We start from the raw sequence: 16,630 nt of genomic DNA, 5'->3' as shown, positions 1-16,630 counted from the left end.
CATAGGGTCGGGAGACCCACCGTCTCCACCCACTCCTCACCTACAAAGCTCTCCACAACCTAGCCCCCAGTTACCTCTGGGACCTCCTCCAAGAATACACTCCCTCCCGCTCCCTCCGCTCAACCTCTGCTGGACTACTATGTATCCCCACATCACGACTCATTACGAATGGGTGCCCGGTCATTCAGCTGCTCTGGAACTCCCTCCCCCCACACATAAAACAGTCAGACACAATAGAAAGTGACGTAGTTCCCGCCCAGACGCTGATTGGCTGATACGTTTGCCACTTTGCATATTGACTTTTTGGATTCCTCTTTGGATTCCTCTTTGGATTTCCTCTTTAGATTCCGTTTTGGATTCCGTTTTGCGGATTGAAATGTCATTTGAATATCGCAACACACGGAGCGTGGCGAAATGGATTGCAATCACGGGGACGCTATAGCTTTTCAATTTGAATAAAGGAACTCAAAGAATTTGACAAAATGTTATTGTATTTTTATTGTTATAACTTTTGCAAATTGAGGATTGCATTGTCACTTTGCATATTAAAATACACTTTGAATAACGTATTTACAAATTACATTATGAAATTGCATAATGCATTGTCAATTGCATAACGTAATTACTTATTGAATTGCAAATTGCATTGCCATTTGAATTTTGCTACATATATGCTTCCATAGAAATGGGCTCCGTAGGAGGGGGAGACGCAGGAATGTCGCAGGAAAATTGTGTTAAAAAGGGTTAAAATATCTCCCCATCAAGGACAACAGCAGAGTAGCCTACGAAAAAAATAGACTGCAATTATATGAATGCTAAAGACATTAAAACACAATTGATTAGGCTTAAGCCGACATATATCAGTCCTAATCCTGAATGCACTGTGCGTTTCACGGCATTTCCCCCCTGAAATAATTCCATGTGACAAAAAATTTAAAAGAGAGCCGACTTAATCTGATTCCGCATAAAGTTTCCTTGATTGATAATTTGATTGGCTATAAAAGACCCTCCGGAAAAAGGGTAAGGCCTCTAGAAACGCGCAGTCATACAGCGCTACAGGCTGCCGAGGGAGGCCATCAGACAGCTGCTTGGGGCGATCAGGCAAGACCTCAGACGTGCTACAAGGAGGAGCTTTGCAGCTCTTGGCCACCCTCCGATTCTACGCCACAGGGAGCTTCCTGCAGGTGGTAGGAGATGGCCAGGGCCTGTGCAAGGCGTCAGTGTGCAGATCGGTCCAGGTAGTGACATACAGCCTCCTTCGTCTCGTACCGCGACACGTCCGTTTCCACAGCAGAGACGAGATGGGTGCGTGCGACCCAAGGGAACTTTTTTCGGTCGTTCCGCATCCCACAAGTGGCCGGAGTCGTGGATGGAACTTTGATTCCAATTCTCACGCCCCACGTTGATGGCCACGTCTACATCTGTCGGAAGGGATATGCCGCTATCAACTGCCAGGTGGTGTGCGACCATCAGGGCATCATCCTGGATGTCGTAGCGAGATGGCCTGTAAGCACTCACGAGTCACGACTCCTTCGTGTTCCGCGAGTCCTCCATCGGACGGCTGGCTGCAGCCTCCAGGGGAGAGTGGCGGCTCCTCGGAGACAGTGGCTATCCGCTTAAGGTACGGCCACACCAACCGCGTTACTCGCGTAAGACGCGTATAAAATCGGCAATTTTTCCATAGGGAACCATTGGTTTACGCGCGTATGAGCTGCGTAGATGCGTTACATGCGCTAAAGCAACATTTTAGCCGCGTTAGCTGCGTATGAGCTGCGTATATACGCACCTAACGCACCTACGCGCCTACGCCCGGAGTTCAAAAAATTTAACTTTCAACGCTCCAACGCGTGACGCTTAGCCGCGATAGCCAATCAGCGTGGAGCTTGACCCGACGTCACTGGCAGAGAGTAGTGACGCTTGCACAGAAGCATACGGCCGACATCTTTCTTTATTCAGGGTGGAAATAGTAACATAGTTACGCCATTAAATGCGTTTATGTAAACATTTTTAGCGAGAAATGTGTATTTTACTTTCATAATGTTCGCTCGGTGAATGTGAAGGATGTTTGGTTTGATAGTTATGATGAAGAGGGAACGCTCCGTTCACTTGCATGGACAGAGTCTCTGGTTGCTAAGCAACCTCAACGTCTTGGCGGACTATATCTCTGCTGATCAACACTACGAATGCTGGGAACACACCAGACACACCATGTGAAGTTATTTAACCCGATTATTGTTATTTATATCTGAGATTATTTAATCTAACCCGATCCAAGCTCTATCATGCACCCAAACACGGCGGCGTTTGGGTTTCCTTCCTCGGACTCCTAAATCCAGCGCAGCCACAGGCGCGTAGCTGCGTACGTAAGACCATTTTTGACACAAAATGGTCAAGCAACATTTTAGCTGCATTACGCGCGTAAATCTTACGCGGGTTACGCGATTGGTGTGTACGTACCTTTAGGCCTCACCTGTTCAGCCCAGTGGCTAACCCCGGAGACGTCTACAAGGAACGGTACACCGAAGCCCACCGTCTGGCCTGGTGCATTGTCGAGCGCACGATCGGCAGGTGGAAGTTGCGCTTCCGATGCCTCCACAAGTCCGGCGGAGGGCTCCAGTTTGCGCCAGCCAAGTCGTGCGCTGTGATCTGCGTGACAGCAATGTTGCACAACATTGCAGCCAAGGCTGGGGTGGCGTTTGGTGAACCGGACGAGGACGAGGACGAGGAAGATCCGTTTCGGGACGGCCTCCCGGATTACACTGCTGGTGTGGAATCACGCCGAAGAGTGATCGCGTCTTTTTTCGTCGCTTAGCAACCGACAGCGCTTGGGTTGATACATATCCCGCTTATTACATTGACAAGTTACCGGACTACGTGCGGAGTGTTACCAAAGCCAAAAAGTCCTTTTGTTTACCTTGACAGCGGCCATTATTCATCCTTTGCCAATGAATTATCAAAAAATAATTCACCGCGGAACGTTGAAAAGACCTGTGTAATAAATATATATTGTAACAACCTCGCCGGTGACATAATGATGTTGAGTCATTAGTAATTGATCGTAGTTTTTAATCAACCAAAACCAGGTCACTGAAACATAACCAACGGCAGACAACCGACCCAAAACAAACCCCGGTTACCCCGGCAACCCCCAACACGGTCTCACTCACGTGCAGGCCCCCACCCTGATTAACAATAAGAACATTACAATACATGCACATAGAACAACTGGCATAACGGACAACGAAATACAATGCAACACATAACACACAAACTATTTAATTGTCCCAGGGTCGCTACATTGCCTCCCCCCTTCAAAGTTCCTCGTCCTCGAGGGAACAAACAAAGTCCCGGAAGCGACCCGGCGCTCTCCTCTCCCTATGAGGCCGCGTTGGGGCCACGGGGGGCTGGGGAGAAGCGCCTGGGGGCGAGAGGGGCCCACGAGTGTCAGGCCCGGGGGCGGGCAGGGGGAAAGGGAGGGGCGGGGCTGGGGGCCAAGTTGCTGACTGTGGTGATCGACAGGGAGGGGAGACAAGGATAGGGTTAGGTGGGGACCCAGGGCCAGAACACTGAGGTGTGCGTGTCCGGGGCCCATTCGCACCGGTGCGGGGAGCTGCAGGGCTCGCTGGAGCAGGTTGAGGGGTGGCGGTGCCTTGATAAGGGGCCAACCGGTCTCTGTGGAGAGCCACCCTCCTTCCCCGAGGTGGTAGCTGGACCCTGTACACCACGTCCCCCATCCTCTCAAGGACCCTGCATGGCCCGATCCACTCGCTATCGAGCTTTGGGCATCTTCCCTTCTTTCTTTGCGGGCTGTAGGTCAAGACCAGCTCCCCAGCCTCAAAGTGCCTGCCACGAGAACGCACATCATAGTTCCTTTTCTGCCTCACCCCTGCGCTCAGCAGCTGTCCCCTGGCGAAGGAGTGAGCCGTCTCAAGACGGTCCTGGAGTCTCCTGGCATACACTGGGCCGGGAGGAACAGGGGGAGAATCGGGCGGCCGGCCAAACGCCAGGTCAGCTGGGGTGCGAAGCTCCCTGCCCAACATCAGCAGAGCAGGTGTGCAGGACGTCGACTCCTGGACAGCTGACCTGTATGCCATGAGCACCAGAGGCAGATGATTGTCCCAATCCCGCTGATGCTCAGCCGAGACAATGGCCAGCTGCTGCTCCATACAGCAGTGAAATCGCTCCACCAAGCCGTCACTCTGTGGGTGCAGGGGGGTAGTACGGGTCTTCTGCATGTCCAGCCTGCTACATAAAGCCGCAAAGACACGGGATTCAAAATTTCTCCCCTGGTCACTGTGGATGGACTCCGCTGCCCCAAAACGGCTAATCATCCCCCCGACCAAAGCGTCCGCTAAGGTCTCCGCCCCCTGGTCAGGCAGAGCGTACGCCTCCGGCCCCTTGGTAAAATAGTCCATGGCCGTGAGGACATACTTCCCCCTCTCTGTGCAGGGTAGCGGGCCCACCACATCCACCCCAACCCTCTCCATAGGGAACCCCACAGGGAACTGCTGTAGCTGGGCATAGGACCTTTCCGTGGGGCCTTTGCGGGCTGTGCAGCCATCACAGCGGCGACAGAAGTCCTCGACGTCCCTCTTGTGCTGCCCCCAGTAGAAGCCAAGGCGGAGGCGACGCAGGGTCTTTGTCACCCCAAAGTGCCCTGAGCCCACGGCACCATGGACCGCTTGAAGCACTTCCCCACGCAGAGAGTGAGGCACCACCACCTGCCACCTCACCTCTCCGGTGGCGGGTTCCTTCCAGGCCCGCTGAAGCACGCCATCCCACAGTCGCAGGGCCTCGAACCCACAGTCCCTTGGTGACCAGGGAGAGAACGGCCACTTCTTCCCATGGGGGCCGCCGCTGTTGGTCCAACCACTGGAGCACTGGTCGAAGGTCTGCGTCCTCCTCCTGCTGCCGTCTCCATCCTGCGGTGTCGACCTCCCGGAGCTCACAGCAGACTGGAGACGCCACCTCCACCGCAGAACATCCCTACTCCTGGCTGCACAGCTCCTTCTCACGGCTCTCCCTCCTTTCACAGTTGCGGCAGCCATCCTGACTGCAGGGGCGTCGGGAGAGGGCATCTGCATTAGCATGGCTTACCCCTGCCCTGTGCACCACACTGAAGCTGTAGGACTGCAGCTCCTCGATCCACCGTGCGACCTGCCCTTCTGGCTCCTTGAAAGACATGAGCCACTGGAGCGCGGAGTGGTCGGCCCTTACAGTGAAGTGCCGGCCACAGAGGTAATATTTGAAGTGGCGTACAGCTCTAACGATGGCCAGCAGCTGGCGGCGAGTGACGCAGTAGCGGCGTTCAGCTTTGTTAAACGTCCTGCTGTAATACGCCACCACCCGCTCCCCTTCTGGCCCCTCCTGTGCCAGCACGGCACCATTGCCAACGTTACTAGCGTCCGTGTCCAGGATGAAGGGCAGGGCAGGGTCAGGAGGGGAGAGCACCGGGGCTTTGGTGAGAGCTCCCTTGAGTGTCTCGAAAGCAGACTGGCAATCCTCTGCCCACACAAACTCCCTGTCCTTCTGTAGCAGGCGGAACAGGGGAGCGGCCACACAGGAGAAGCCCCTCACAAAGCGTCTGTAGTAAGACGCCAGTCCGAGGAAGTTTTTCAGCTGTCTGGTGTCAGTGGGGGTGGGCCAGTCCTGGACAGCTTGCACTTTGTCCTCCATGGTGCTAATGCCTTCTTCCCCCACCCTGTGCCCAAGGAAAGTTACCTCTCTCCTCAGGAAATGGCACTTATCAGGATGGAGCTTCAAGCCCGCCGCAGCTACTCTCTCCAGAACCTGACGCAGCGAGGCAAGTGCTGTCTCGAAGGAGCCCCCGTGTGCCAGTATATCATCCAGGTAAACAATACACTGCTGCCGGGGGATGCCGGCGAGCACTCTGTCCATCAGCCTCTCGAAGGTCGCAGGTGCATTGCAGAGGCCGAAAGGGAGGACCCGAAACTGCCACAATCCTCTGCTAGTGCAGAATGCAGTCTTGGGTCTGGCGTCAGGGGCGAGAGGGCACTGGAAGTAGCCAGAGCGGAGATCGAGTGAGGAGAACCAGGACGACCCAGCTACGACATCTAAGGCCTCATCAATGCGTGGGATGGGGTAGGAGTCCTTCCTCGTCACTGCGTTAAGTGGCCTGTAGTCGACACAGAATCTCCACTTACCCCCCTTCTTAGGCACCATCACCACGGCTGCTGCCCAGGGACTGGGCAGCAGCCCTGAGGGCTCTATGAGGCCTGCCTGCTGCATCTCCCACAGCGCCTGGTCCGCAGCCTCCTGGCGGGCCAAGGGCAGGCGACGCGGGCGCATTCTGATGGGCCTGGCATCCCCAGTGTCGATCTCATGCTGCACCAGGTGCGTCTGACCCACATCGCTCTCGTTCAAGGCAAAGCTGTCCTTAAACTCTGCCAGTAGTAGCCACAGCTGCTCCTGCTGTTGAGGGTCTAGTCCATCACAGTGCCCCTGCCAAATTGCCCGCACAGTCGACAGCACAGTCTCCTCACCTGTCTGAGGAAGCTGGGCAGGGCAGGGGAAGGGGCCCAGCCTCATGGGGTGGGGTGCTGGGGTGGCAAGGGAGTAGTCTGTAGGAGCCGAAACATTGACACAAGGGGGTGGGAGGGAGGGGGAAGGGTTGCAGGAGGAGGACTGAGACAATGGACAGGGATCGGGAAGACAGGGTGTTTGGAAGGTCTTTGCAAGGGGGTGAAGGGGGCCGGTGACGTGTGACTGTTCCATCTGAGCTGTTGTCGGTGGGGGCCGGATGTAGGAGGTGTTTGGCGGGGCCATATAGACTGTGGGCCCTCCTTGGAAGCCAATCGCCCCCCTCTCAAGGTCCAGCTGGCAGCCAGTGCACCGCAGGAAGTCCAACCCTAGGATACAGGGGTCATGCACAGCTGCTACCCACACTGGGTGGAGGACAGTCTTTCCCCCTACGCAGATGGACAACAACCCCTCCCCTTTCATGGGAGCCCTCTCCCCCGTGACTGTGCGGAGCTGCACGGTTGTAGGTTGGAGTACCGTCCAGGTCGGCAAAATGTCTGGCCTCACCAGGGTCACAGTAGATCCCGTATCGACTAAAGCCAAACAGGCCACCCCCTCAACAGTGACAGGAACATGACAAAAGTCCCCCGCCCATGTCCGCCCCACCACGACAACAGGCTCCAGGATGTTGTCGTCTGCTTCTGGGGGGGGTGGAGCCCCGCCCCCCCGGCTGTGATGATGGGCTCCTCCAGACGACGACGGCGGGGGTAAGGGGGCAGGGCCTCGCGTCTCCCCAATTACGCGGACCCTGACCCGTTTCCCTGGGCTCTCACAGTTGTAGGACACTCTCTGACATGGTGGCCAGGCTGCCCGCAGCCCCAGCAGACCCTCTGCTCTCGACGAGACGGGGGGCGGTGATCCGCCTGCATAGAGACAGCGCGGACGAGTTCAGTGAGCTCGTCCACCCAGGCTGGCTTCTGTGAGTCCTCACTCCTCTCCCTTGCCGATCTCACCATCGGCTGAGGAGCAGGATGACCGTCGATTGCTCCAGCCCACACCAGCTCCCTCTCTATGGCCATCTCCAAGGCCTCTTGCAAAGTCTGCGGGTGGGCTAGCTGGGTCTGCATGCGTAGTTCTGTAGGGGAAAGGGCCTGGAGAAACTGATCCCGAGCGAGTCCGCTCTGCACGGCTGGCGGCATGTGGGCGTATGCTCGCCGAGACAGGCTCTCGATATCGTTGGCCAGGGCCCGCAGCGTCTCCCCAGGCTTCCTGCGCCTATTACAGAGTTCTGAGCGCATTAGCCCCGGCTTAACACATAGTCCAAAACGCCTCCTTAGTGCCCCCACTAGGGCAACATAGTCCCCCCTGTCCTCTGGGCTAAGCAGCAACAAACAAGACAATGCGTCGTCCGCCAGACACATCGCAAGCTGCAGCGCTTTGACCTTCACTGACCATCCGGCAGCATCGGCTAAAAGTTCAAATTGCGCATGGAAAGCTTCCCAGTCAGCCTTACCAGTGTATCTAGGCGTCTTGATGGACACCGGGCTTGATGTAAGAAAGGCGCCGCCATGTCTGTCGCCGTCTTGTGGTGGCCACGGGCAGTCGGCGCTGTGAACTATGCGTGAAAAATCATATTTTTCAACGGCGGCCGGTTCCCGTTGGGTTCTACCCCTCACCAGAGACTCCGAGGCTTCTCCACACGCCCCCTCGCCGTAGTCGTCCATCTCTATCTTCACCCGACAGTCCGCAGGAAGCATTATTGTTGTAGTAGAGAACAAGCCACAACAAAAACAGAGCTAACGGCGATAGCAACTTGAGCCTACTCGCCGAGCACAGCAGGACCGAGAAAAAATTAATAAAAATAAAAATAAAATAGTTTCACTTCTGACACCAATGTAACGACCTCGCCGCCGGTGGCATAATGATGTCGAGTCATTAGTAATTGATCGTAGTTTTTAATCAACCAAAACCAGGTCACTGAAACATAACCAACGGCAGACAACCGACCCAAAACAAACCCAGGTTAACCCGGCAACCCCCAACACGGTCTCACTCACGTGCAGGCCCCCACCCTGATTAACAATAAGAACATTACAATACATGCACATAGAACCACTGGCATAACGGACAACAAAATACAATGCAACACATAACACACAAACTATTTAATTGTCCCAGGGTCGCTACAATATAATATATAATATATATATATATATATCCAATATATAAATTTTACCAAAATATTGATTCTGTAAACCGTACCTTATCTTGTCTGTGGTGAAAATTTGTGCAGCCGTGCGTTGTATGAAAATATAAAATTGCAATAAAGGGAAAGTAATATCAGTTTAATGAAGAGATTTCAGATTTTGGCAAAAAACACAAAGTAATGGTTTAGAATTTAGACAAATCAATCAAATGGTTTCAAAAGGTATTGAGCTTTTTTGTGTGGATGACATGACCTGAATATACAGCGTCTACTATAGTATGTCTGAAACCTTTATGATGGTTCCAAAGGTCTCCGTCAGGGTGGGGTCTCCAACAGAACACAGAGCCATCACAGATTAAGGGATAAGACAGTGCAAAGGTTTGAGGAAGTCCACATCAAGCTATAAAACCAGCAGGTCACAGTGATGACACTCTGTGCAGGAAATGTGCATTAGGTACTTTCTTATTGTCAGTGGAGAAATCATGTGACCTCCGACGTATCAAAATTACCACCGGAAGAAAAGCAAAAACTTTTATTTTGATGACTTTTCCTCGGAAAAGACATCAATGACCAAAATAACAAAACAACAAACCAACAAAAGCTGACATAGTGATGTCAGCTTTTAAAGAATATCCACACTTTCAGAAACTGCCCAGATCAAACCAGGACACAGAACTGGAACTGAGACATAGTCATTAAAATAATCAATTATTACTGTTTCTTGATTACCATTCAGCGTCCGACTCCAGAACCCCCCTCAGACTGTCCACCAAGCTCTGGGCCCTTGGATTAAACAGCTTCCTGTGTGACCGGCTCCTGGTCTTCCTAACTGACAGACGCCCGGTGGTGGATATTGGTAACTGCATCTCCACACCCCTCATCCTCAACACCGGGACCCCCCCCCCGAAGGATGTGTCCTCCTGAGCCCCCTGCTGTACCCCCTTTGCCCTCAGGACTGTGAGGCCCCCAGCAGTTCCAACACCCTGAGGAGGTACGCTGATGGCTCAATAATAACAACGAGTTGGCCCACCTGGACCAGCTGGCACGCCAGGCAAACCGCCTGGTCCTGAATATGGACAAGACCAAGGAGCTGGCGTTGGACTTCAGGAGGAGGTCCCAGCTGAGTGTCACCCCTGATGTAAATTCATGTCCTCTATTACCTCATGAGGCCAAACATTGTTAAAGCTCACATTATTCACTCATTGGTTAGTGCCAACACCAACACATTCATAGTGCCAACACCAGTTTTGACTAGGTTCTGCTGCTGCACATAGAGTGTTCAAGACAACGCCATATAAGGTTTTATGGGTCTGGGATAAATCAGGTCGTAGAACGCCATCCTTCACTTATTTTCTCACCATTTTTTCTCTTACTCCACTTCAGGTTCAGCCAGTACTGTGGTAACGCCTCATTCTGCCAGTAGTCTATTATTTTACATTCATAACATACATGTGTGTTACACATGTAACACACACCTCACGGCAGGTGTGGCAGGGGGTCCAACACATCACAAACTACAAGTCCAGCAACCTCACAGTAACCAACGGTGATGCCTCGCTATCTGAGGAACTAAACTGCTTCTTTGCTCGCTTCGAGGCTGAGACATTGGAGGTGGCTCCATCACATCCACCAGCCCCCAGCAACAACATCTTCACAGTGAAGGCACATGAGGTGAGGCACACACTACGGGCAGTGAATCCTAGGAAAGCTGCTGGACCGGATGGTGTGACGGGGAGAGTGCTGAGAGACTGCGCTGACCAACTGGCTGATGTCTTCACTGATATATTCAACCAGTCCCTGTCCCAGTGCAAGATCCCACCCTGCCTGAAGTCCTCCACATTCATTCCTCTACCAAAAAAGACTACTGTCAGCAGCCTCAACGACTACCGGCCGGTGGCCCTTACGCCAGTCATCATGAAGTGTTTCGAGAAAATAGTCCGGTGCCACATCACAACAAGCCTGCCAACCACTTCTGACCCCCACCAGTTCGCATACAGAGCAAACAGGTCTACAGAGGACGCCATAGCCACCGCGCTCCACACCACGCTGCAACACGTGGAACATCAGGGGAGCTACGCCAGGCTGCTCTTCATAGACTTCAGCTCTGCTTTCAATACCATCATACCAAACAGACTTCTCACCAAACTAATGGACTTGGGTCTTTCACAACCAATCTGTTATTGGATTAAAGACTTTCTGACAGAGCACTCCCAGAGAGTTAGAGTAGGTGCCCATCTTTCCTCTGCACTTAGCATCAGCACCGGCTCCCCACAGGGTGCGTGCTGAGCCCCCTAATCTACACTCTCAACACCAATGACTGCATCCCCAGCCACCCCAGCAATACCATCATTAAGTTTGCGGATGATACAACAGTGGTGGGGCTCATCTCAGGTGGGGATGAGACTGTATATAGAGAGGAGGTCCAAAGACTGTCTACATGGTGTGCGGAGAACAACCTCATCCTCAACATCTCAAAGACCAAAGAGCTGATCATTGATTATAGGAGGAATAAGCCGGACATTCAGCCCATCTATATGAACGGGGAGAGCGTGGAGAGAGTCTCGAACTTCAGGTTCCTGGGCATACACATTCAGCAGGACCTGACCTGGACAATAAACACCAAGGGGCTTATGAAAAAGGCCCAACAGAGACTGTATTTCCTAAGGATCCTCAGGAAGAACAATCTTCAGGAGAAAATGCTGATGACCTTTTATCGCTACACCATTGAGACTGTCCTAAGCTACGGCATCTCGCTGTGGTTTGCCAGTTGCACTGCAGCTGAGAGGAAAGCGCTCCAGAGGGTCATAAAAACGGCACAAAAAGTCATTGGATGTCCTCTTCTCTCTCTTGAGGATGTCTACAATAGACACTGCCTCAGGAGCTCATAGCATCCTAAGAGACTCATCCCACCCAGGCCATAACCTGTTTGAACTGTTGCCCTCTGGGAGGCGCTACAGGGCAATCAGAACAAAAACAAATAGGCTAAAAAACAGTTTCTACCCCAGAGCTGTTATTTCTATAAATAATGCAGAATTATAAATTATTGCATTATCATACCAATCTGACCTTTAAAATTTGCTGACATTTTAAAATATATGTATTAGTTTGAGTTCTTTAACATTCTATATATATTTTTAAAAAATAACCCTTTTCTCATTTAGTTTTTGTTTTAAAAAGCACTTATTTTGAGAGCCTCTACCCCAATTTCGTTGCACTTTGTGCAATGATAATAAAGAGATTCAGATTCTGATACATAATATATAGCAGAGACTGCTGCAGACCTGTGCTGTTATGGTTTTTTTCAAGTGGGGGAACTTGTTTCTTCATGTAATTGCCGGCAATTGGACAATACATTTTGTGCACATCTAGACAGCATATGATTCATTTCTACATCTCCATTGTGTACTTGTTTCCCATGCTCAGACAGGATGAGCTGGGGGTGAGATGTATCAGGATCCAGAGTCACGTCTACGTCATACTGCTGGATCCTCTTCAGTTCCTTCACCTCCATGCTCAGTGTCTCCTCCAGCTGATCCAGGGATATCCCCATGGTTCCTACGTTTAGCAGTACTTTTACAGGTTATTTCATATTTAATGATACTGGTGTTACACAAGACTAGGTTATAAAAGTCTTATCTCTCGGACATAAACCACTTAAACCAGCCCATGTAGCAGCAGACCTACCACCGATATATTAACTGAAGTTTGTCATACAAATACATAGGCGTAATTTGTTTTATAATAGGGAATTTTTAGTTTAAGGTTGGTTACAAAAAAAGTGTCGTAAAAATAAATAAAGCATCCAAAAAAGCTTCCTGCAATCACAGCCAGGGACCGAGATATAAATTTTTTTCAAAACGGCAGAAGAAATTCATTAATTTCTAAGAGAATGATGTCAGTGCGTTGTTCTGCTTTTCAAGTAGTGCATGCAATAGATCATTTTCACTTGATAAAATTCCCTTTCCACATTTCCCTCCGTAATTTTGTGGCCAGCGAAGCATAGCAAATGAAAGTGACGCAAGAGAAGTGACACAATCAGAAATGTGATAGGCTACAGCGTGTGTGCATGTGTGCAAATGGAATAGATAGTCAGCCTCAAGTAAGACACGCGTTTGTTTTATTAATATCAATAGACAGAAACAGCAATTAACATAAAACCACAATGTACAATGTAAATTCCGGAAAAAACAAATAAAGACATTTGTTTAATTTACTAAAGATTTGTTAATAATTTAGGTAGCTAGCCGTTCCAACTCATTGGCTTAAAAATGTACATGAAACATTTAGTATTACACTGTCATATAAACTCTGTTACAACTGATTCACACAAACGCTTTTACTGTGAAACATCCCGCATTCAGAATAGAAAAGCCTGATGCCTGAATGGGCAGGAAGCTCTCCCATGTAAATAAAATTGTGAAAGGTTGAAACTCATCCCTCATCGATCTCTCCAATATCCTGTTTCACTGGGGAACAGGCCGAATCATGGAAGCTCTGCAGTTTGCTCGGCATGTGTCCATAATAGGGCCATTGGCATTAGCCTGTTAGCTGTCAAGTCTCGATTAACCCCTGCCTCAAGATTTACCCCTGATTTACCCCTGCCTCAAGCATTTCAGAATTTACAGACCGAGCGGAGCTTCACATCAGACTGATAGAGAAGAGCACCTTCACCATTCAAAGGCATTATAAATTGTATATATTTTTCTGATACAAGACTTAGAGAAATACAATTAATACAAACTGGAATGGACATTGCAGCATTAATTATAATTAATGCTTTTACTTTCATCCACATCCATGTTGTGAGAGTAGTGTTGTGTTACGATCAGTAAATCCAATTATGGGCCGTCAAACAGAGCTAGAACCATCCGGATTCATCCCCATCCGAGGAGAGTTCATGCTCAACACAAAAGGAAAAAGAAGGCTGTCCTCCTTCCTTCCAGACCACACCAAATGCCTTTTGAACAAAGGTGGTTTCAGAGTCCTTAAGTAAACATCTGGCTTTGTTCCTCAAACCGAGCTACTTCTAATCCTTTGATGAATCGTTGATTTTCAGGGACGGTGATGGTGGGGGAGGGGGGGGGGGTCGCTCTATGAGAAGCACACAGGTCCTATTTCTAAACCGAACTGCTGATCGTCCCTGCCAATGTCCATTGGGGCCACATCCACGATGGGCAGCCTGGCGTTGGTCTGGGTCCGGTACTCAAACACAGTTCTGCCCCACTCACCGTTGGGCGTCTGCAGAGGCAAGGAGAAACAACCATGGGTCAGCACAGTCAGGCTCTCTCTGTCCTAGTTACAAGGCAACGTTAAGATTCAATCATTGGGCGACCAAGACCGGATTTTACACCTGCTTTGTCTGCATTGCACTATTATGTTTATGTTTAGAAACATTGACGAAATAGCTAAACTCACAATGCTTAAGATCATAAAAAACATAGCAACATGTTAAAAATTAATTAAATAAAACACGATTACATTGTACGCTGTTTGCTTGCTTTTTAATATATTTTCAGTAGGCCTATTTGAACAGCCCGGTACGCGGCATGCTCCCTGTCCGGCAGCCGGCTCTTACCGAGCAGCCGTCCTCCAGGACGCTGTAGCGGAGGCGAGCGCTGCCCTGCGCCCGCAGATCCTGTCCGTTGGATCCCCGGAGGAGCAGGGCCTTCTTCAGCCCGCCGGCCGCCGCCTCCCTGTAGGCCACGCTGTTGCGGCAGTGGTAGGTGACGTTCTGGTGGGAGTCCTTGGACAGCAGCCGCAGGAGCTTCATCTGCACCGCCACCGCGTTCGACGGCTCCCCCGCGTTTCCGTATCCAAACTGATATCACCGGAGGTAAAATAGTGGGACGTTTGTTCGGTTTTTGTTTAAAGGACACATATTATATCGTAGGGTGACCAGATTTGAGTTTGTAAAAAATAGGGGGAGGGGGGGGGGGGGGGGGGGGGGGTAGTGGATAGCATGCCGCACCATGACCATGTGAATGCATACAAATGTCACAAATGAAATGACAATATGAACATCTATTTATTGAACTTTAACAAAATTGCAAAGTGCAAATGTAAAACAAATCTTTTTTGTGGCATTTAAATGTGTCAATAATGATAACAAATAAAACATTCTAAATAATAAAATCTTTATATGGCCACATTAAAATAAGAAAATTAGAAACTTTTCAGTCCTCCTCATATATTAAAGCAATAATGATAACAAATACAATATTCTAAATAATAAATTACTTTTTTTTTTTTCTTTAGTTCGTCCGTGAACTTACATTTACGTTTAGGCATGGCTGCAGATGTAATGTGCTGTTGTAAACAGAGTGGAAGCGGCAAGGTGCTCAATGTTGCCAGATTGGAAATGGCAAAGTAACGTACCAAAGGCCCAAAATGGTCGTATTTGGAGGATAATTATCGTGGCTCTGGCAACCCTGAGATCGGTCGCCCAATGACAGACTCTCTCTACAGTCAGCTCGCGCAAGAAGGTGGAACGTAAGGGAGATACCATTTCCAGAACTTGGAAGGCCGTAATAACCATAGACATATACAATGGTAATAACTAGTAGGTTATGTGAAAGACCCAGAAACACAAATATGCGACGAGGGAAAAAAATAAATAACAATAATATTTTTTTTTTTTTTTGCGACGAGGCAAAATACCGGACGTTTTTGGAATCCCTGCCGGACGCATTTTTTAGGTCTCGAAAAGAGGACATGTCCGGGAAAAAGAGGACGTCTGGTCACCCTATATCGCCAAGTGTGAGTGATTAGCCATTATTTTTGGCAAAACGTCTTGTAATGGCTAATCACGCTCACACCTGGTGGTATAATATGGGACCTTTAAAGACTTGTGCCTGAGTCTCCAAGATATCATAGGCTATTCTTCTCTAAGCATTTAACGACGGAAGAATAAATACATTTTACAGTTGAACCACAGATTTTCCAGGGAGGGGAAGACGAAAACTTGTCGGGGGAGGAGCTTGTGGAGTACAAAAAGGGCGATGGGAGGTACTCTAAATGTGAAGACATTTAGCTCTTTTCTTCTTTTAACAATATCTGCTATGTAATCGTGGCGAGTTCTTGATACATCAAAAGTGTAGAGAGCAATTCAGAACTAATTTTAAGTTTAGGATCCTACCTAAGGAGCCAGGTAGGAGGGTAGGAGCCACATCAGACATCTGTCATAAGGTGCAGATAATGCTCACTAGACAACGCTCTAGATACCACAAGATCTGCCCCTCACTGGAAAATCGTGGTTTGTACCGAAGTCTTGGTCATTTCGTCAAAAGTGAACCAAGTGGTTTTCTTGAAACGCATTGAGGTCACTCACCAGTGTGCCACTGCTAATGTCCGCTCCGTACCACACTGGTTTGGTGGCACTGGAAGTGGATTTGGTCCACCAGGTCTTGCGGGGGACACTGGGGGGGTTGGCTGAGATGCAGGTCTCGCCCGTTTCCATGTTGCAGAACACTTGAATGGCATCTCTGCTGTTCCCTTGGTTTGGATCGATCCAGTAGTTTCCTGAATCAAACAAAAAAAATCACTCGGTTGATCCCAACCATTGCACCACATCCACGGATCAGGGAATCAATAGTTGAAGGATTAACAATTTTGATTTCAGATTTCAGACTTACGTCTGTCTGTTTTTAGTAGTACTTTTTTCTTTGTTGTGTTATTATTTCTTTATGTGTCGTTATTTTAGACTGAATGAAAAGAGTTTGAACGGCTCTCTACATGGGTTAACGTTTCCCTTCTATAGCTGAGTTGATTCCCTGTTTGCGACTCATTATGAAGGAATTAAAGTGCAGAAACTAGCGCTGGACGCTAGCTTGGGGATTGTAAATGACATATGTACTGAGATGCTGACATTTCGTTGTACTTCCACATTTGGATGATGAAATGATAATAGCACAAATTTGCTGTGGTTACATCCCAGGGAGGAATCAC

The 16,630-nt window shown here is 49.7% G+C and overlaps 1 protein-coding gene across 1 annotated transcript in view; it reads right to left on the bottom strand.

The window, feature by feature from the left end:
• Nucleotides 1–13,530: 13,530 nt before the first annotated feature.
• LOC132456394 (collagen alpha-2(V) chain-like) overlaps nucleotides 13,531–16,630 on the bottom strand; it is a 40,012-nt gene continuing 36,912 nt past the window's right edge. Inside the window, exons 54-56 of the mRNA XM_060050745.1 lie at nucleotides 16,014–16,204; nucleotides 14,262–14,504; nucleotides 13,531–13,924 (exon numbers count right to left, since the gene is read on the bottom strand). Of these exons, the coding sequence (XP_059906728.1) occupies nucleotides 13,778–13,924; nucleotides 14,262–14,504; nucleotides 16,014–16,204 (581 nt within the window). The 3' untranslated portion in view covers nucleotides 13,531–13,777. The remainder of the gene's footprint in view (nucleotides 13,925–14,261; nucleotides 14,505–16,013; nucleotides 16,205–16,630) is intronic.

This window comes from Gadus macrocephalus, chromosome 4 (assembly GCF_031168955.1).
Source record: "Gadus macrocephalus chromosome 4, ASM3116895v1".
Taxonomy (NCBI): domain Eukaryota; kingdom Metazoa; phylum Chordata; class Actinopteri; order Gadiformes; family Gadidae; genus Gadus; species Gadus macrocephalus.
Note: the sequence above shows the minus strand (reverse complement) of the source record. Positions and strands in the feature narration are given on the sequence as shown.